General features: G+C 37.2%; 1 protein-coding gene across 4 annotated transcripts in view; it reads right to left on the reverse strand.

Annotated features, from left to right (window-relative positions):
• Positions 1–16,330, reverse strand: part of MARCHF1 (membrane associated ring-CH-type finger 1) — a 960,605-nt gene that overhangs the window by 171,521 nt on the left and 772,754 nt on the right. For all 4 annotated transcript variants that reach the window (XM_036892290.2, XM_057497157.1, XM_057497148.1 and 1 more), the window contains one exon: positions 4,422–4,472. In XM_036892290.2, the coding sequence (XP_036748185.1) occupies positions 4,422–4,472 (51 nt within the window). The remainder of the gene's footprint in view (positions 1–4,421; positions 4,473–16,330) is intronic.

Consider the following 16,330-nt stretch of genomic DNA (forward strand, 5'->3'; position numbering starts at 1 on the left):
CAGCGCATTTCTAGGACAGCTCACAGGACTGAGCCTATAGTCATACTCATGGCTATGATTTATTACAGTGAAAGGATACAAAGCAAAATCAACAACAGGAAAAGGTACATGCAGTGAAATTCAGAGGAAATCAGGAGCAAACTTCTAGACTTCCTGAAGTGTACTCCAAGTGGAGTCATACAGGATACACCTGACTCCTACAGCAGTGTGCTGTGACAACAGATGTGAAGTGCTGTCTACCAGGGAAACTTATTAGAGATTCAGTGCCTAGAGTTTTTACCAGGGGTTGGTCATGTAGGCATACTTTGTCTAGCATGTACCAAAACTACAGGCCCTCATAAGGAAAGCAAGCATTCAGGATCAGCCACACGTGATTGCACAGTTTAGGTGCAGTGCACCATTCTTATCAGTTAGGGTGCTGCTCCTCTCCAAGTTCCCAGATGCCAGCCAAGGGTCAGCCTGGCAGCAGGACTTCCTACAGATAAGTCTCAGGCCTGCTCTGTTAATCTATTCTTCACACAGTGTTATAGTTTTACTCAATTTATATACATTTATATAAATAAATAAATAAATTATATATATATATATATAAAATATCTGAAGTCCTTCACTGAAAGCTCACTGAGATATTGGAAGGCTTTTTTTAAATTGCTCCATCATTTCCACCATAGAATAAGGATGCTGATGGGAGATAGTCCACTAATACTGATGATTAGAAGACCTGCTGATTTGGTAAGGAACTATAAGAAGTAGGCAGGAAAGGAGACTCAACAGTATATGAAGGACAGTTCTGTTATCCTATTCTGGATGGAGTTCTCTCTATTATCTGTGATTTTCCTTTATTAAAGGACCAGGGATGGCACAAACTTGATAGAAGTTAATGAAGACACCCATTGTGAATAAACTGCAACTGACTTAAGATAATTTATTATGTTAATATATATACTTTTTTAGGAAACAGGAACATGCAGTAATTTTTTTTCAACAGAATGATCTTATATCACTAACATTTCACTTAATCCTAAAATCTTACTTATTCCTGTCCAGTCTACTATTCCTATTCCACTCAGAACACAATGCATGTATTATAACCCATGTTTCAAATTCACTTGCTTATGAAAACATTTACTGAGCACTTAAAGTGTTGTCACTAAGATATAAATATTAAGATCCCATAATAAGAATAGCTAATACTTATACTGTGCTAGGCACTGTTCTAAACACCAATCCAAGAGGTAGATATTGTTGGATATTCTTTTTTTTGGTAGAGTTACTAAAGAAGTTAAATAATCCTCCTAAGTAGTTCCTCTGCAATCCATGTTCTTAATTACTCTGTTAACACATCCTTGAAAAGCTCAGTTATTTTTTGACATAAAATTATTTTGACAAAATTAGAGAAAAAAAATCTGTTCCACTTTAATGTTTTCTTCTCCACCACTAGAAGTTAAAGGACTCAAAGACAAGAAATAACAAGAGTTGGCAAGGATGTGGAGAAAAGGGAACCTTCTTGGTCTATTGGTGGCAATGTAATTGGTGCAGCCTCTATGGAAATCAGTATGGAGGTTGCTCAAAAACTAAAAATAGAAATTCCATATGACCCAGTAACTCCACTTCTCAGAATTTGCCCGAAGAAATAAAAATCCCTTATTCATAAAGATACATGTACTTCTGTGTTTATTGCCACATTAGTTACAATAGCCAAGATTTGGAAGCAACCAAAGCATCCATCAACAGATAAATGGATAAAGATGTGATTCATATACACAGTGGAACATTATTTAGCCATAAAAAAGAAAGAAATCCTGCCATTTGTAACAACATGGATGGACCTGGAGAATATTACACTAAGTGAAATAAACTTGGTAGAGAAAGACAAATACCATATGATTTCACTTACATGTGGAATCTAAAAAAAAACAGAACAAAATGATTGAATAGCAATAGACTCATAGACACTGAGAAGTGACTGGTGGTTACCATGGGGGAGGGATTGGGGTGGGCAGGTGAAATAGGTGAAGTGGATGAAGAGGCACACAATCTCAATCATAATATCAATTAGTCACAGGGATGAAGTGTAGCATAGGGAATATAGTCAATAGTTCTGTAACATATATGTTGACAGATAGTACTACACCAGTTGGGGTAAGGATTTAATAATACATATAACTGTGGAATCACTATGTTGTATACTTGAAACCAATATAATATGGTATATCAACTATACTTCAATAAAAAACAATCATCCATCAATCAATTAATAAAAGTTAAAGGACTCAAATATTGCTAGATTTTACCATTTCATATTTCACATTTATGTAGTCTTAATGAAGAGTTTATCACTTAGCAATTCATGAAAACTAATGAAGACTGAACAATGTATTTAGCACTGTGACTGCCACTCTAACATATATAAAAGGGAAGGTATATTGGCTTAAATAAAATACGGTTATGCACACTGAAATCTTTTTATCCCTATGGGTGTGTGATAGTTGAGTTTTGCTATAATACAATGAGAGAGAGCTTTGAGTCTCTCTCTCTGAATGTAATGCATTTTTATCATGAATTGCCTCACACAGGGATGCAATTAAGACGTATCAGAGCCTGGAAGAAGAATCATAGGAGGGTAACTACACTCCTGAATTTTTTATTTCTTAAAGAATAAGTTAAAAGGCTAAAAGTTACAAACAAGCTGCATTATGTCTAACTCAAACAGCAGCTTGGAAATGCAGATATAAATTTCACCCTGGATCATGAAACCATATATTGTATGACAAAGGAGTTGTCAGTACTGTTTACAAGTTTCTAGCTCAACATTAACATTCACGTTCAGAAAGATGACATTGTTCTACAGTTGCAGGCAAAGCTCTTTATAATGTGCCCCAAATGAAATTAAAAGGTATTCTTTTAATTTAAAACTACTTTAGGCAACCTTCAGGTGATGGATATCATCACCCTCATGTCACAAACGAAGCAACTGTATCTCAGGGAGTTAAATGAATGTGTCAGGGTCACATAGGAAGTGACAGAGGAACAACTTACCTTCAGATCCCCTCTCCAAAGTTAGTATACTCTTAACCACTAGGACATATTGCCTCTCCAGTATCTATGAAGTTACCCAGATTTGAATATAATTATAAATGTCCAGAATCAAGTATAAAGATATAATTCTTTTTTTGGTCTCTTACATTTTGTAAACAGAAAAATTCACTGCTTTTTTTCTGGACTATCTTTTTAAGGATGTTTGCATGGCAACACAGAGATATGAACTCATGTGAAATAGTGCACAGGCATGCTTACTGTGTATTTTTAAAATTGGGGTTTCCTTGTTTTTATCTGAAAGCACCACAAAGTCCTGTTTGGTTTCCACTCAGGTTTCCACTCCTGTAACCAACCCAGTGTGTTTGCAGATGTGACCTGACCGTCCTGGCATTGTCTCACAGCAACTGGCTTCCCCAAACTAGTTGAAGGAAATGATGGTATTCTTGGGCTATTGCTGTTTTTCAATGTGTGATAAAGTTCTTTGTTTCTGAAAACAAACCAAAGTGAAAACCTCCTTAAATTCAAAATAGATCTATGTTCTGTAGTGCCTACAGTTTATTTGTTTTGGGGATGTCTTCTTAGAGGAAAATAATATAAAATTACATATACAAAACTAAGTTCAGGGCTGTGAGAGGGTGCTGGCAATTGAGGGTCCCTGTAATGAAAGTTCTTTTCATGGTAAATCCATCTTTGTCCGAATTATGTTTTTGGCAGTCATCATTTTCCAATTTGATAAATGGCTCTAAATGACTTTCCACTCCCTATGCACCAAGTCTGTACATCACATAGTAGTGGTTCATTCAAGAGAATAGCTCTTGATTTTTGTTTTCTAGGCAAAAAAAAAGCCTAGAGTGTCTCTCCCATAACAAAATCTTTTCAACACTCTGGTGTCTTGCTTGGATTTTTCCACAAGACTAGGGAATATTTTGTTTTATTCACCCACTGATGCTTTAAAGTAAATGTGATCAAACTTATGTCTTAAATTAATTTCTGAAATCAGTCCTGGTTAAATTCCACAGAGTTGAACCCAAACTCCTGGAAAAACTGAATTCATGGAAATTGTACCATGAATGTTGATACAATTTCAACTTCAGCATGTGGCAGTTCTACGCTGCTTGAAGGGAGAGAAAAAACATACTTGGCATGACATCCTGAAAGTAGCAAATTATCTTTTGCATACAGCACTGAATAAGAAAAAATATCTAATTTTGTTGTGCAAAACTGTGTCCTTTTATTACATTAAAAGTTTAAAATGGTTATAACCATTACCAACTCATATTTGTGTATTGCTCACAGATAACAATTACAAGGTAAACATAGAATATTAATTTGAACTCATAATATATGGACATCAATAAACAAGAAGAATATAATTCACTTACTTTTGAAATGTTACTTGACCGACTTGCAGATCTCCCTGGGGATTTGTCATTCTAGAAAATAAAATTACAGACATTAATTAAAAATATAGTAATAGTATTTACCTACCATTGAGGAAAGAAAGCAGAGCACATGCCAGCATGTAAATGTTTATTGTTTTGATTAATAGACATACAAACTCCTTACACAAGTTGGCTTTCCTCTTACAAAATTTTATTTCTCTAGTACATATCAGTGTTCTTTTGGAAGTGTTTCAATCAACATCAGGGTATATATCAGTCTAAGAGTATTTCTCTAGAAAAATGATGCAGGGCCATTGAAATAAAATTGGAAATTGAAATATAGTATATTATTTCTCCTTTTGCTTTGGTTACCAGGAAATTCTGAGTAAATCCTTGTTTTCAGTGCCAGTAATTAGTGCCAACCAGGTACATGGTACATACATCTAACTTGCTTCTTCTAAAATGCATGTTATTTGTCATTTCTGTTATTTTACTTTAAAACTTTAGAAATTTAAGAGATACTTTTAAAATTTAAAACTTAAAAGTAAGTTTTAAAAAATGATACCTTCAGTTCTTACCTCTTAAAGAATTTCCAATTTGGCAGAAAAGAAGCATGAAAAAGGTTTTTGAATAGTAATTTTTAAAAACAGTTATACAATTGCAAAGCAGAGAGGGTCCTGAAACAGTGGTATCCTCTTGTTCAAAGCCCAGAGACACTGTGCTCCCAGCAGGCACAGAGCAGTGGGGCCCAGGCCAGCGGGAAGGCCTTTCTGTCGGGGTCGGCCATGTTGCTCCTTCCATTCTGCCAGTTATCTGCTGGTGGGTAGCTGACTGACAAATTAGAATGAATGGGTATTATGCATTCTACTCATCAAGCGATCACAGCACACCTTTCCTTCTGTAGGGAAAATGTTGGCAGAACCTGTTCTGGAAACTAAGGTTTGTGAAGGATCTGACTTAACACTTCCAGATACTTTTTCTAAATCTTCTGAGCATCTGGACTCAGCACCAAAGGAGACCTGAAGAGACAATTGCCAAGCATCTTGACAGAGGTCACTTTTGAGAAGTAAGTTGTTATAACAATGTGAGGGTCAGAAATCGCCCCATGATGACTGCTTGCGACAGCTTCAGAAACAGCTGTGAGAGGTTTCGGCAAATGTACTGTTGTGGAAGAACAGTAGCTGCGTTCACTGCAAAGCGTCACTATGTCACACACAGGCTTGCAGGTATTTCTGCTGAACAGGACTTTTTCCTTCACATAACATCCATCTCCTACAACCACTGATGTCACTGCGGAGCATGTTATTACAGACTGAAATGAGTCACAATGACAGGATTAGTTACACCTCATAACAGCCCCGTGATCCCGCTGGAGATTAATGTGTATGCTGCCCGCAGACATTTTTCCTTGATTAGCTTTGGCTGGTGATGGAGAGATGCACTTTTCTACTGACATCTCAACTCCTCTTCTAGACTAGAAAACAAAACCAATACATCTTTCCTTCTCAGGGAAATTCAGAATTTTGACACACTATTTTATAGAACAGAAGTAAATAAGCCATGAGATGTAATAGGCTTTGGGGAGTTTTGTAGTAGGGGTTGTTTTGTTTTCTACATTTATGTGGTGTTTGAGAATGTGATTAAGGAACTGGAATTGAAAGGTGCTTCAGCAAGAACCAAGAAGTAACATAGAAATTTAATTTGGAACTAGATTACTTACTTAACTTTGCAAACCAAATAGGACTTTGTGGTGCTTTCAGATAAAAAGAAGGAGGATCAGTTTCCCTCCACAATTGTGAATGAGTTCAGCACAGGGCTATGATAAGCAGATAAGCCCCACACTCTTCACCAGCACCACCTGGTCCAGTGGAGGGGGAAGCATCTGCTTGACTATTTAGTACTTCAAGAGGTCTTTTATCTTGAAATCCATTGGTTCTATTTTCTACTAATTCAAGGTTAGTCATCAAAAGATATAAACAAGTTAGGCAAAGGGTATATTTTTTTGCCATGTTGCTTTTATTCTAGTTAAAATACGGGAACGGAGAACAGAAGCTGGGGATGTGCTCTGCTGGCTGTGGTGTCGATTGAGAGGCTGACTTGCAATTAGACCCGTGGTAGTGGACTTGTTCTAGCAGGAGTACATTGTTTAAGATTCCAGGACTTCAACTTCCTCATTGCCAAATGGGAGAGATAATCTTCTGAATTGTTATAAGGATCAAATGAGTTGCAAATGAAAACAGTTTATAGATTGTAAAGTTATAATACTTGTATTAATACTCACAGGTAAAGGAAATACCTGAAGAGTGTCCTTAAAAATCATGAAGATCATCACAGGTTACTAGACTCAAAATTGTAAAGTAAACATCTTAGTTTCTCTGTGAAATTTCACTTCTATTGTGGATTTGATTCTGGCACATAAATTAAAGAAAAATCAAAATTTTCTCTAACCTAGAGAACTAAGTAAGTTTGGTCTGCCTTGCTTTTGAAGCAAAGCACCAGAAAGAAGCACTTTTTCTCTTGGAAGACTTCCAAAGCAGTCTGTCCAATTCACTACTAATTAATTGGGTGGCTTGTCCCATTACTATTGAAATGACATATTTTTCTGTGCAGATTACTCAAATACAGTTGTTATATCTCATTATGATCTGTTTAAATTCTTTCCCTTAGATTAAATAGAAGCTGTCTCATAATCTAGCATAATTTACTGGTACCCAAATTATAGTGATCTTTTAGGTCACTAAAAGTGCAAATCAAGAACAGTTCCAGACAAGTTCGCAGGAGAAATATGGGATCATCAAGCAGTGAACTGTCTTACCATATCTTCATAGCATGTAGAGGAAGAGACTTTTAATTTCATGAGTACTTTAAAACTTTTTAAATAAGTTTCTAATTTTCAGTTTGATATGAATATATCTGATATTGTTAGTTTTTTGGGATTATTATTGTTAATATAAGATATATCAATTATTTAGTATATATAATGTAGTAATAATTGAAAATAAAAATATTAATAATCATATATAATCATATTATTATAATAATTGTTTTTCAGATTTCATTTTACTAAACATTATTGGATTTTTATTACCAGCCCAGAAAAATGATTTCCAAATGGGAAAATCATTAGTAAATTGTTTTAACATATTTTGATGTTATAATATAAGGGAATTGACATGGTTCCTTTAAAGGGTATGGTCTGTGTTAAAAAATAAACAATATGGCTGCACATACATGTATGTATCTACATATTAATACTTTGTATATTATACCATTGATCAGAAGAGGGCAGTAAGGAAGCTTAATGGAGGTTTTGATGTAAACTGAAGGAAAAAACTACTCCTGAGTGGAGAAAACAGAATAAGACAATCTCACCCAAATTACTGATATGAAGCTGTTCTATTTTCTCCTTTATCCCCCATTTGATCCCTGACCACACCACCTAAAAGGAATGAGTATTTGAGAGAAGGAGAAATAAAGAGGTAACTCTGAAGATCATCTGAAGAATTCTAGGTAGATAGTGGAGCCATTTTTGCTAGTAACTAAAGCAATATGGTATACAAGCATATGCTAATAACTAAAGCAATATGGCTCATAAGCCAAAAGTAAACAAGGACATAGAAAAATTGAATAATGCAATAAAACCTCTTTCAGTAGAAACATAAACAATCCCACATACATTAAATGAAAAATACTCTTTTTAATGTCTATGAAACATTTATAGTTTATTTGGATTCAAATAATACCTTAACAAAAATCTTCAAGTAGAGATTTTACAGGACAGTTCTTTTAATATTAAGGCAATAAAATTAGAAATAAATTCTGAGATGTGGAGAACAAATCTTAATCACCTCAAAATAAACTAACATATTTTTAAATAATGCTTTGTCCAAATAAATCAAAACTCTATTAAAAATTATAGGCAACAACTCTAGAAAATATCATACTAAGACCTATGGAACACAGTAAAGACAATACCCAGTTAAAAATGTAAATGTCTTCATTATGAAAGGACACAGCCATAAAAAAATTTTTTTAATGTAGTAGAAAGAAAATAGTAAAATATAAAAGTTAAAACTCATTTGGAGCGTGGCTCAAGATGGCAGCGTCAGGAGGGCAGTGGAAATCTCCTCCCAAAACCATGTATATTTTTGAAAATACAACAAATACAGCTATTCCTAAAAGAGAGACCAGAAGATACAGTACAATAGCCAGGCTACATCTACATTTGTGAGAACTCAGCATCTCACGGAAAGGGTAAGATTCAAAGCCATGACCCGGCGGGACCTGAGCACACCCCCCACCCCAGCTCACTGGAGGGAGGAGGAGGAAAAGAATCAGAGTGGGGAGGGAGTGGAAGCACAGGGCTAAATACCCAGCCCTAGTAATCTGGACTGGGAGCACAAACACACATTGCGTGGTGTACTGGATATTAGAGAAATGGGAAAGTAAAATCAGAGACGGACACTGTGAGCAGGTCCTCACAGCCGGATCCCCTGGGACAAAAGAAAAGCGGGTGCTTTTTAAAATATTTAAAGGGACAAGGGCTCAAAAGCTAGACAAAATCATCCCAGCACACTCAGCCCAGCAGGCTGGGAATCTTGAAGAACTCCAGGGTCCCTAATCCCCTGGGGGTTAATGCAGCCCTGAAGCATCACATGGTGATAAGCAGCCTGCCATTCATTCCCCCCGCCCAACGCTGCAAGCAAACCAGCTTGCCGGAGTCCAGCTCCAGTGGGGGTGTGTGAAGCCCGAAAGGATGAGACGGAGTTGGCGTATGGAGAGACAGGACATGGAGTCAGATGGAGGTGGTCTCTCGACAAAGTGCCTATGACAGCTTTATTTATACCATTTTGCACAAGGATATGATTATTTTTTATTATTCTGATGATTAATTAGTATAGGCAGTTGGTTAATAAGTATAGGCAAGCTTTTTTCTTTCTTTTACTTTCTAATCTATTCATGGTTGGTCAAGCATTAGACAGGTGATTGTTTTTCTGTTCCTTGGCCGTAACTTTTCCTATCAACATGTACTCTATTGTGTTTCTATGCAACGCAGTTTCTAAGTAGTGCATGTGACCGTAGGAGCGTGCAGTGTGTAGCAGCGACTATGGAGTCTATCAGCTCAGGGTGTAATACAGGTCACCTAGTGCCACAGTTAGCTAGGATTCTTTCCCACAAAAATATTCTTAGAAGCTTTAACAAACTTATAAGCAATCTAAAATCATAAACTCATATCTTCACTTTATACCACTTTATAGGGCACAGTAGGCAGCAAACTAAATTTCCCCTTTTTATCTACATTTCTCTTTCTTCTATGTGGATACCAAAATCTCCCTGACATATGCTACACAGGTCTCCATGACTCCACTACTGCAGGGACTAAATAAGTTCTTACATGGTGAACAATGCAAGGGCATTCACATCATAGAAACTGTTTCTGTTTTAACTACAAACCTTAAACTATAAACAATCAAGTCAAATATGATGTATGACTATTCATTTGATTTTTATACTTTATATGTGAATCTAATAAAATGTTAATGTAGTAGGTAAATGCAAGATATAGATAGAAAGCATGATTTGGAACTGTAAGAAGGCAGGTGTAGATGATCAGGTTTGTGCCTACAGACCAGGTCTTAATCCAAGCTGAACAAGGGCAACAAAACATTCACAGGTGCGGAAGATTTCTCTCAAAACTGGGGGGGTGAGGTTCTAAGCCTCACCTCTGTTGGCCCCCTTTTTCTCACCTGATGGCCCCCCTGCAACTGTGCCTATCTTAGGTTGTTCCTCTCTTGAGGAATCTTACCCGTCTCTGGCTAACAAGGCCATCTTCTGGGGCCATACAGGGAGATGTAAATCTGGCAAGTGAGAGAGAAGTAATGTTCTTTGAAAATTTTAGTTTTTTACTTCTTTGCAGATTTATGCTCTGTGGCTTCTATGCCCAGCACTTGTTTTGAGGTATCTTTACTTCCTAGAAAATTATGGTGCTTGGTAATTTCACGTATGAGGCACAAATTCTAGTAAAGGGCTGTAATTAGGAAAGAAGAAAAACAAACTATAGAAGTAGTAAAGGGAAGAAAACATGAAATGATTAATTAAGTGTCAACAGGGTTATTCCATTCAACATTCCCTCATAACTTGATTTTTAGAAAACTTTCCATCACTAGTTTCACTAGCATTGTAAACAAGGGGGGCATTCTCAGTGGAAATTGGGTGGTCAATGTTTGACTAACTAACAGCAGGTTTCGGTACTTTATGCCAAGATCGCCATTTGGCCCCTGCATATTCCATTCTTCGGGAGCACTGTCCTGAAAAGCTTCTGGGAAGTTTAAGTTCTCATCTTTTCCGTGCTGCTTGGCAAAGGTTAGCTTAGTCTTTGGCAACAATGCAAGCAAAAACAAAGCCAATAGTATAATGGAGAATAACAAAATCAAGGTGGGTAATAGAGGGAGCCAGCTGTGAAGGCCCCTGATTTGTGGGGGTCTTCCTCCAGTGTGAGCTTTGCTACACAGCTTGAGTAGCATGGCTCCCGGCACCAGCTGACCCATCACAGCAGCAGAGCAGCCAGAGAACAACCCCACCTGTAGCAACCACACAGAGTCTCCTCCCAGCATGCAGCCAACCAAGACAGACAGAGGAAGCAAAAGTAAGGTCCAGAAGGCACGAAGGTGCGCCGTTCTCACCGTAGAACACAGCCTGTGTGGCTGCCACCCCCCGCAGTGCACTAGGCTATCCTGAGGGCCACCCCGCCCACATGACAACTCAGAAGATTATCCCAGAGACTGCTTCTGGTGTGCAGTATACAGCACAGGCAGCGGAAGCCAGAGAAAGGCCCAGAAGGCACAAAGGGGCACTGTTCTCACAGGAGAACACAACTGTCGCTGCTGCAACCCCCTGCAGTGCGCTAGGCTATTCCAAGGGCCACCCAGGCCACAGAAGTTCAGGAGATTATCCTAGAAACTGCTCCCAGTGTGCACAGGCAGTGGAGAGGAGCAAGGTAACCAAGAAGCAAGAAGGAACTTTGTTCTCCCAGCTAACACACATGATACATGCCTGAGACCACTTCTATCACCATGAAAAGGCAGAAGAATCTGGTCCAGTAAAAAATCACTCAGACAACCCCAGAGAGAGGGCCTGGTGAGATAGATAAAACCAATCTTACTGAAAAAGAATTCAAAATAAAACTCATAACGATTCTCATGGATATGCAAAGAAATATGCAAGGGCTAAGGGGTGAAGTCCAGGGGTAGACAACTGAAATGAAACAATCGATAGAGGGTCTTAAGAGCAGACTGGATGAGGTACAAGAGACTGTTAATAGAATAGAAATCAGAGAAGAGGAATACAGAGAAGCTGAGGCAGAGAGAGATAAAAGGATCTCAAGGAATGAAAGAATATTAAGAGAACTGTGTGACCAATCCAAATGGAATAATATTTGCATTATAGGGTTGCCAGAAGCAGAAGAGAGAGAAAAAGGGATAGAAAGTGTCTTTGAAGAAATAATTGCTGTAAACTTCCCCAAGCTGGGGAAGGAAATAGTCTCTCAGACCACGGAAACCCACAGATCTCCCAACACAAGGGGCCCAAGGAGGACAACACCAAGACATATAATAATTAAAATGACAAAGATCAAAGACAAAGACAGAGTATTAAAGGCAGCCAGATAGAGAAAAAAGATCCCATACAAAGGAAAACCCATCAGGCTATCATCAGACTTCTCATAAGAAACCTTACAGACAGAAGAGAATGGCATGATATATTTAATGCAATGAAACAGAAGGGCCTTGAACCAAGAATACTGTATCCAGTATGATTATCATTTAAATATGAAGGAGGGATTAAACAATTCCCAGACAGTGAAAGTTAAGGGAAATTGCCTCCCACAAACCACCTCTACAGGCTATTTTAGACGGACTGCTGTAGATAGGAGCACTCCTAAGGCTAAATATCTGTAACCAGAGAAAATGAAATCACAGCAAAAGTACCAGACCAACTAAAAACTAATTAAAGGAAAAAAATAAAATCAACTATACACAAAAGCAGTCAAAGGAAACAGAAAAGAGTATAGAATAAAACATCTAACATGTAAAGAATGGAGGAGGTAGATTAAGAAGGGAGAGAAATAAAGAATCATTAGACTGTGTTTATAATAGCATAACAAGTGAGTTAAGTTAGATGGTTAGATAGTTAAGAAGCTACCCTTGAAACTTTGGTAACCATGAATCTAAAGCCTGCAATGGCAATAAGTACATATCTATCGATTATCACCCTAAATGTAAATGGACTGAATGCACCAAACAAAAGACACAGAGTAATAGAATGGATAAAAAAGAAAAACCCATCTCTGTGCTGCTTACAACAGACTTACCTCAAATCCAAAGATATACACAGACTAAAAGTGAAGGGATGGAAAATTATATTTCATGCAAACTATAGAGAGAAAAAAGCAGGTGTTGCAGTACTTGTATGAGACAAAATAGACTTCAAAGCAAAGAAAGTAACAAGAGGTAAAGAAGGATATTACATAACGATAAAGACGGCAGTCCAACCAGAGGATATAACCATTATAAATATATATGCATTGACATATGTGAAACAAATACTAACAGAATTGGAGGAGGAAATAGAATGCAATGCATTCATTTTAGGAGACTTCAACACACCACTCACTCCACAGGACAGATCCACCAGACAGAAAATAAGTAAGGACACAGAGGCACTGAACAACACACTAGAACAGATGGACCTAACAGACATCCACAGAACTCTACACCCAAAAGCAGCAGGATATACATTCTTCACAAGAGCAAAGGCAGTTCTAAGAGGAAAGTATATAGCAAATCAGAACTATTTAAAGAAAGAAGAACAATCCCAAATTAATAGTCTAAAGTCACAATTACTGAAACTGGAAAAAGAAGAATAAGGAAGAAAGTCAGCAGAAGGAGGGACATAATAAAAATCAGAGAAGAAATAAATAAAATCGAGAGGGATAAAAGAATAGAAAAATATCAATGAAAGCAAGAGCTGGATCTTTGAGAAAATAAACAAAATAGATAACCCCCTCACCAGACTTATTAAGAGAAAAAGAGAATCTACACACATGAACAGAATCAGAAAAGAAAAATCATGACAGACCCCACAGAAACACAAAGAATTATTAGAGAAATCTATGAGAATCTATATGCTAACAAGCTGGAAAACCTAGAAGAAATGGACAACTTTCTAGAAAAATACAGCCTTCCAAGACTGACCAAGGAAGATATGGAAAATCTAAACAGACCAATTAACAGCAACAAAATTGAATAGGTAATCAAAAAACTACACAAGGAAAAAACCTCCAGCCAGATGGATTTACTGCAGAATTTTATCAGACATTTAGAGAAGACATAATACCCTTAAAGTTTTCCAAGAAATAGAAGAGTTGGGAATATTCTGAAACTCATTTTATGAAGCCAGCATCACACTAGTACCAAAACTAGGCAAAGACACCACAAAAAGAGAAAATTGCAGACCAATATCCCTGATGAACATAGATGCAAAAATAGTAAACAAAATGTTAGCAAACTGAATTCAAAAATACATCAAGAGAATCATACACCATGACCAAGTGGGATTCATCTCAGGGATGCAAGGATGTTACAACATTCAAAAATCCATCATCATCCACCACATCAACAAAAAGAAGGACAAAAATCACATGATCATCTCCATAGATGCTGAAAAAACATTCGACAAAATTCAACACCCATTTATGATAAAAACTCTCAACAAAATCGGTATAGAGGGCAAGTACCTCAACATAATAAAGGCCGTATATGATAAACCCACAGCCAACATCATACTTAACAGTGAGAAGCTGAAAGTTTTTTCTCTAAGATTGGGAACAAGACAAGAATGCCCACTCTCCCCGCTTTTATTCAACATAGTACTGGAGGTCCTAGCCACAGCTATCAGACAACACAAAAAATAAAAGGCATCCAGATTGGTAAAGAAGAAGTTAAACTGTCACTGTTTGCAGATGACATGATATTGTACATAAAAACCCTAAAGAATCCACTCCAAAACTAATAGAACTAATAATTGAATTCAATGAAGTTGCAGGATGCAAAATTAATACACAGAAATCGGTTGCATTCCTATATAGTAATGATAAACTAGTAGAAAGAAAAATCAGGAAAACAATTTCATTCACAACTGCATCAAAAAGAGTAAAATACCTAGGAACAAGCCTAACCAAAGAGGTGAAAGACCTATATACTGAAAAGTACAAGAAACTCATGAGAGAAATTAAAGAAGATACCAATAAATGTAAATACACCCCATGCTCATGGATAGGAAGAATTAATATTGATGAAATGGCCTTTCTGCCCACAGATTCAAAGCAATCTATAGATTCAATGCAATCCCTATCAAAATACCAATAGCATTTTTCAGCAAACTAGAACAAATAGTTCTAACATTCATATGGAACCACAGAAAAAGCCCCTGAATAGCCAAAGCAGTCCTGAGAAGGAAAATAAAGCAGGGGGAATTATGCTCCCTGACTTGAAGCTCTGCTACAAAGCAACAGTAATCATGACAATTTGGTCCTGGCACAAGAACAGAGCCATAGATCAATGGAATAGAAGAGACAGCCCAGATCTAAACCTACACATATATGGCCAATTAATATATGTTAACAGAGCCATGGATATACAATGGGAAAATGATTGTCTCTTCAACAACTGGTGTTGGCAAAACTAGACAGCGACATATAAGAGAATGAAACTGGATTGCCAGCTCCGTACACAAAAGTAAGCTGGACATGGATCAAAGACTTGAATGTAAATCATGAAACCATAAAACTTTTAGAAGAAAACGTAAGCAAAACTCTCTTGAATAGAAACATGAGCAACCTTTTCCTTGGGTAAGAGAAACAAAAGCAAAATGAACAAATGGGTCTACATCAAACTAAAAAGCTTCCATACAGCACAGAACAACATTAGTAGAACAAAAAGGCATCCTACGGTATAGGAGAATATATTCATAAGCGATTTATCCAATCAGGGGTTAACATCCAAAATACATAAAGAACTCACATGTCTCAACACCCAAAAAGCAAATAACCCAATTAAAAAATGGGCAGAGGATATGAACAGACACTTGTCCAGAGAAGAAATTCAGATGGCCAACAGGCACCTGAAAAGATGCTCCACATCACTAATCATCAGGGAAATGCAAATTAAAACTGCAATGAGATAGCACCTCACATCAGTTAGGATGGCCAACATAGAAAAGACTAGGAATAACAAATGCCGATGAAGATGTGGAGAAAGGGAAGCCTCCTACACTGCTGGTGGGAATGTAAATTAGCTCAACCATTGTGGAAAGCAGTATGGAGTTTCCTCAAAAAACTAAATATAGAAATCCCATTTGACCCAGGAATTCCTCTCCTAGGAATATACCCAAAGAAAACAAGATCACAGATTGAAAAAGACATATGCACCCCTATGTTTATCACAGCACTATTTACAGTAGCCAGGACATGGAAGCAACCCAAGTGTCCATCAAAGATGAATGAATATAGAAGAAGTGGTACACATACACAGTGGAATATTATTCAGCTGTAAGAGGAAACCAAATCCTACTATGCACAACAACATGGATGGTACTAAAGGGTATTATGCTCAGTGAAATAAGCCAGGCAGAAAAATACAAATACCAAATGAGTTCATTTATGTGTGGAGTATAACAGAAATGCAAAAACTGAAGGAACAAAACAGCAGCAAACTCACAGAACCCAAGAAGGGATTAGCAGTTACCAAAGAGAAAGGGGCTGTGGAGGGTGGGTTGGGTGAGAAGGAGAAGGGGATTAAGGGGTATATGATCAGTACACATAATGTAGGGGGTCATGGGGAAGGCAGTACAGC

Source organism: Manis pentadactyla, chromosome 1 (assembly GCF_030020395.1).
Source record: "Manis pentadactyla isolate mManPen7 chromosome 1, mManPen7.hap1, whole genome shotgun sequence".
NCBI lineage: Eukaryota > Metazoa > Chordata > Mammalia > Pholidota > Manidae > Manis > Manis pentadactyla.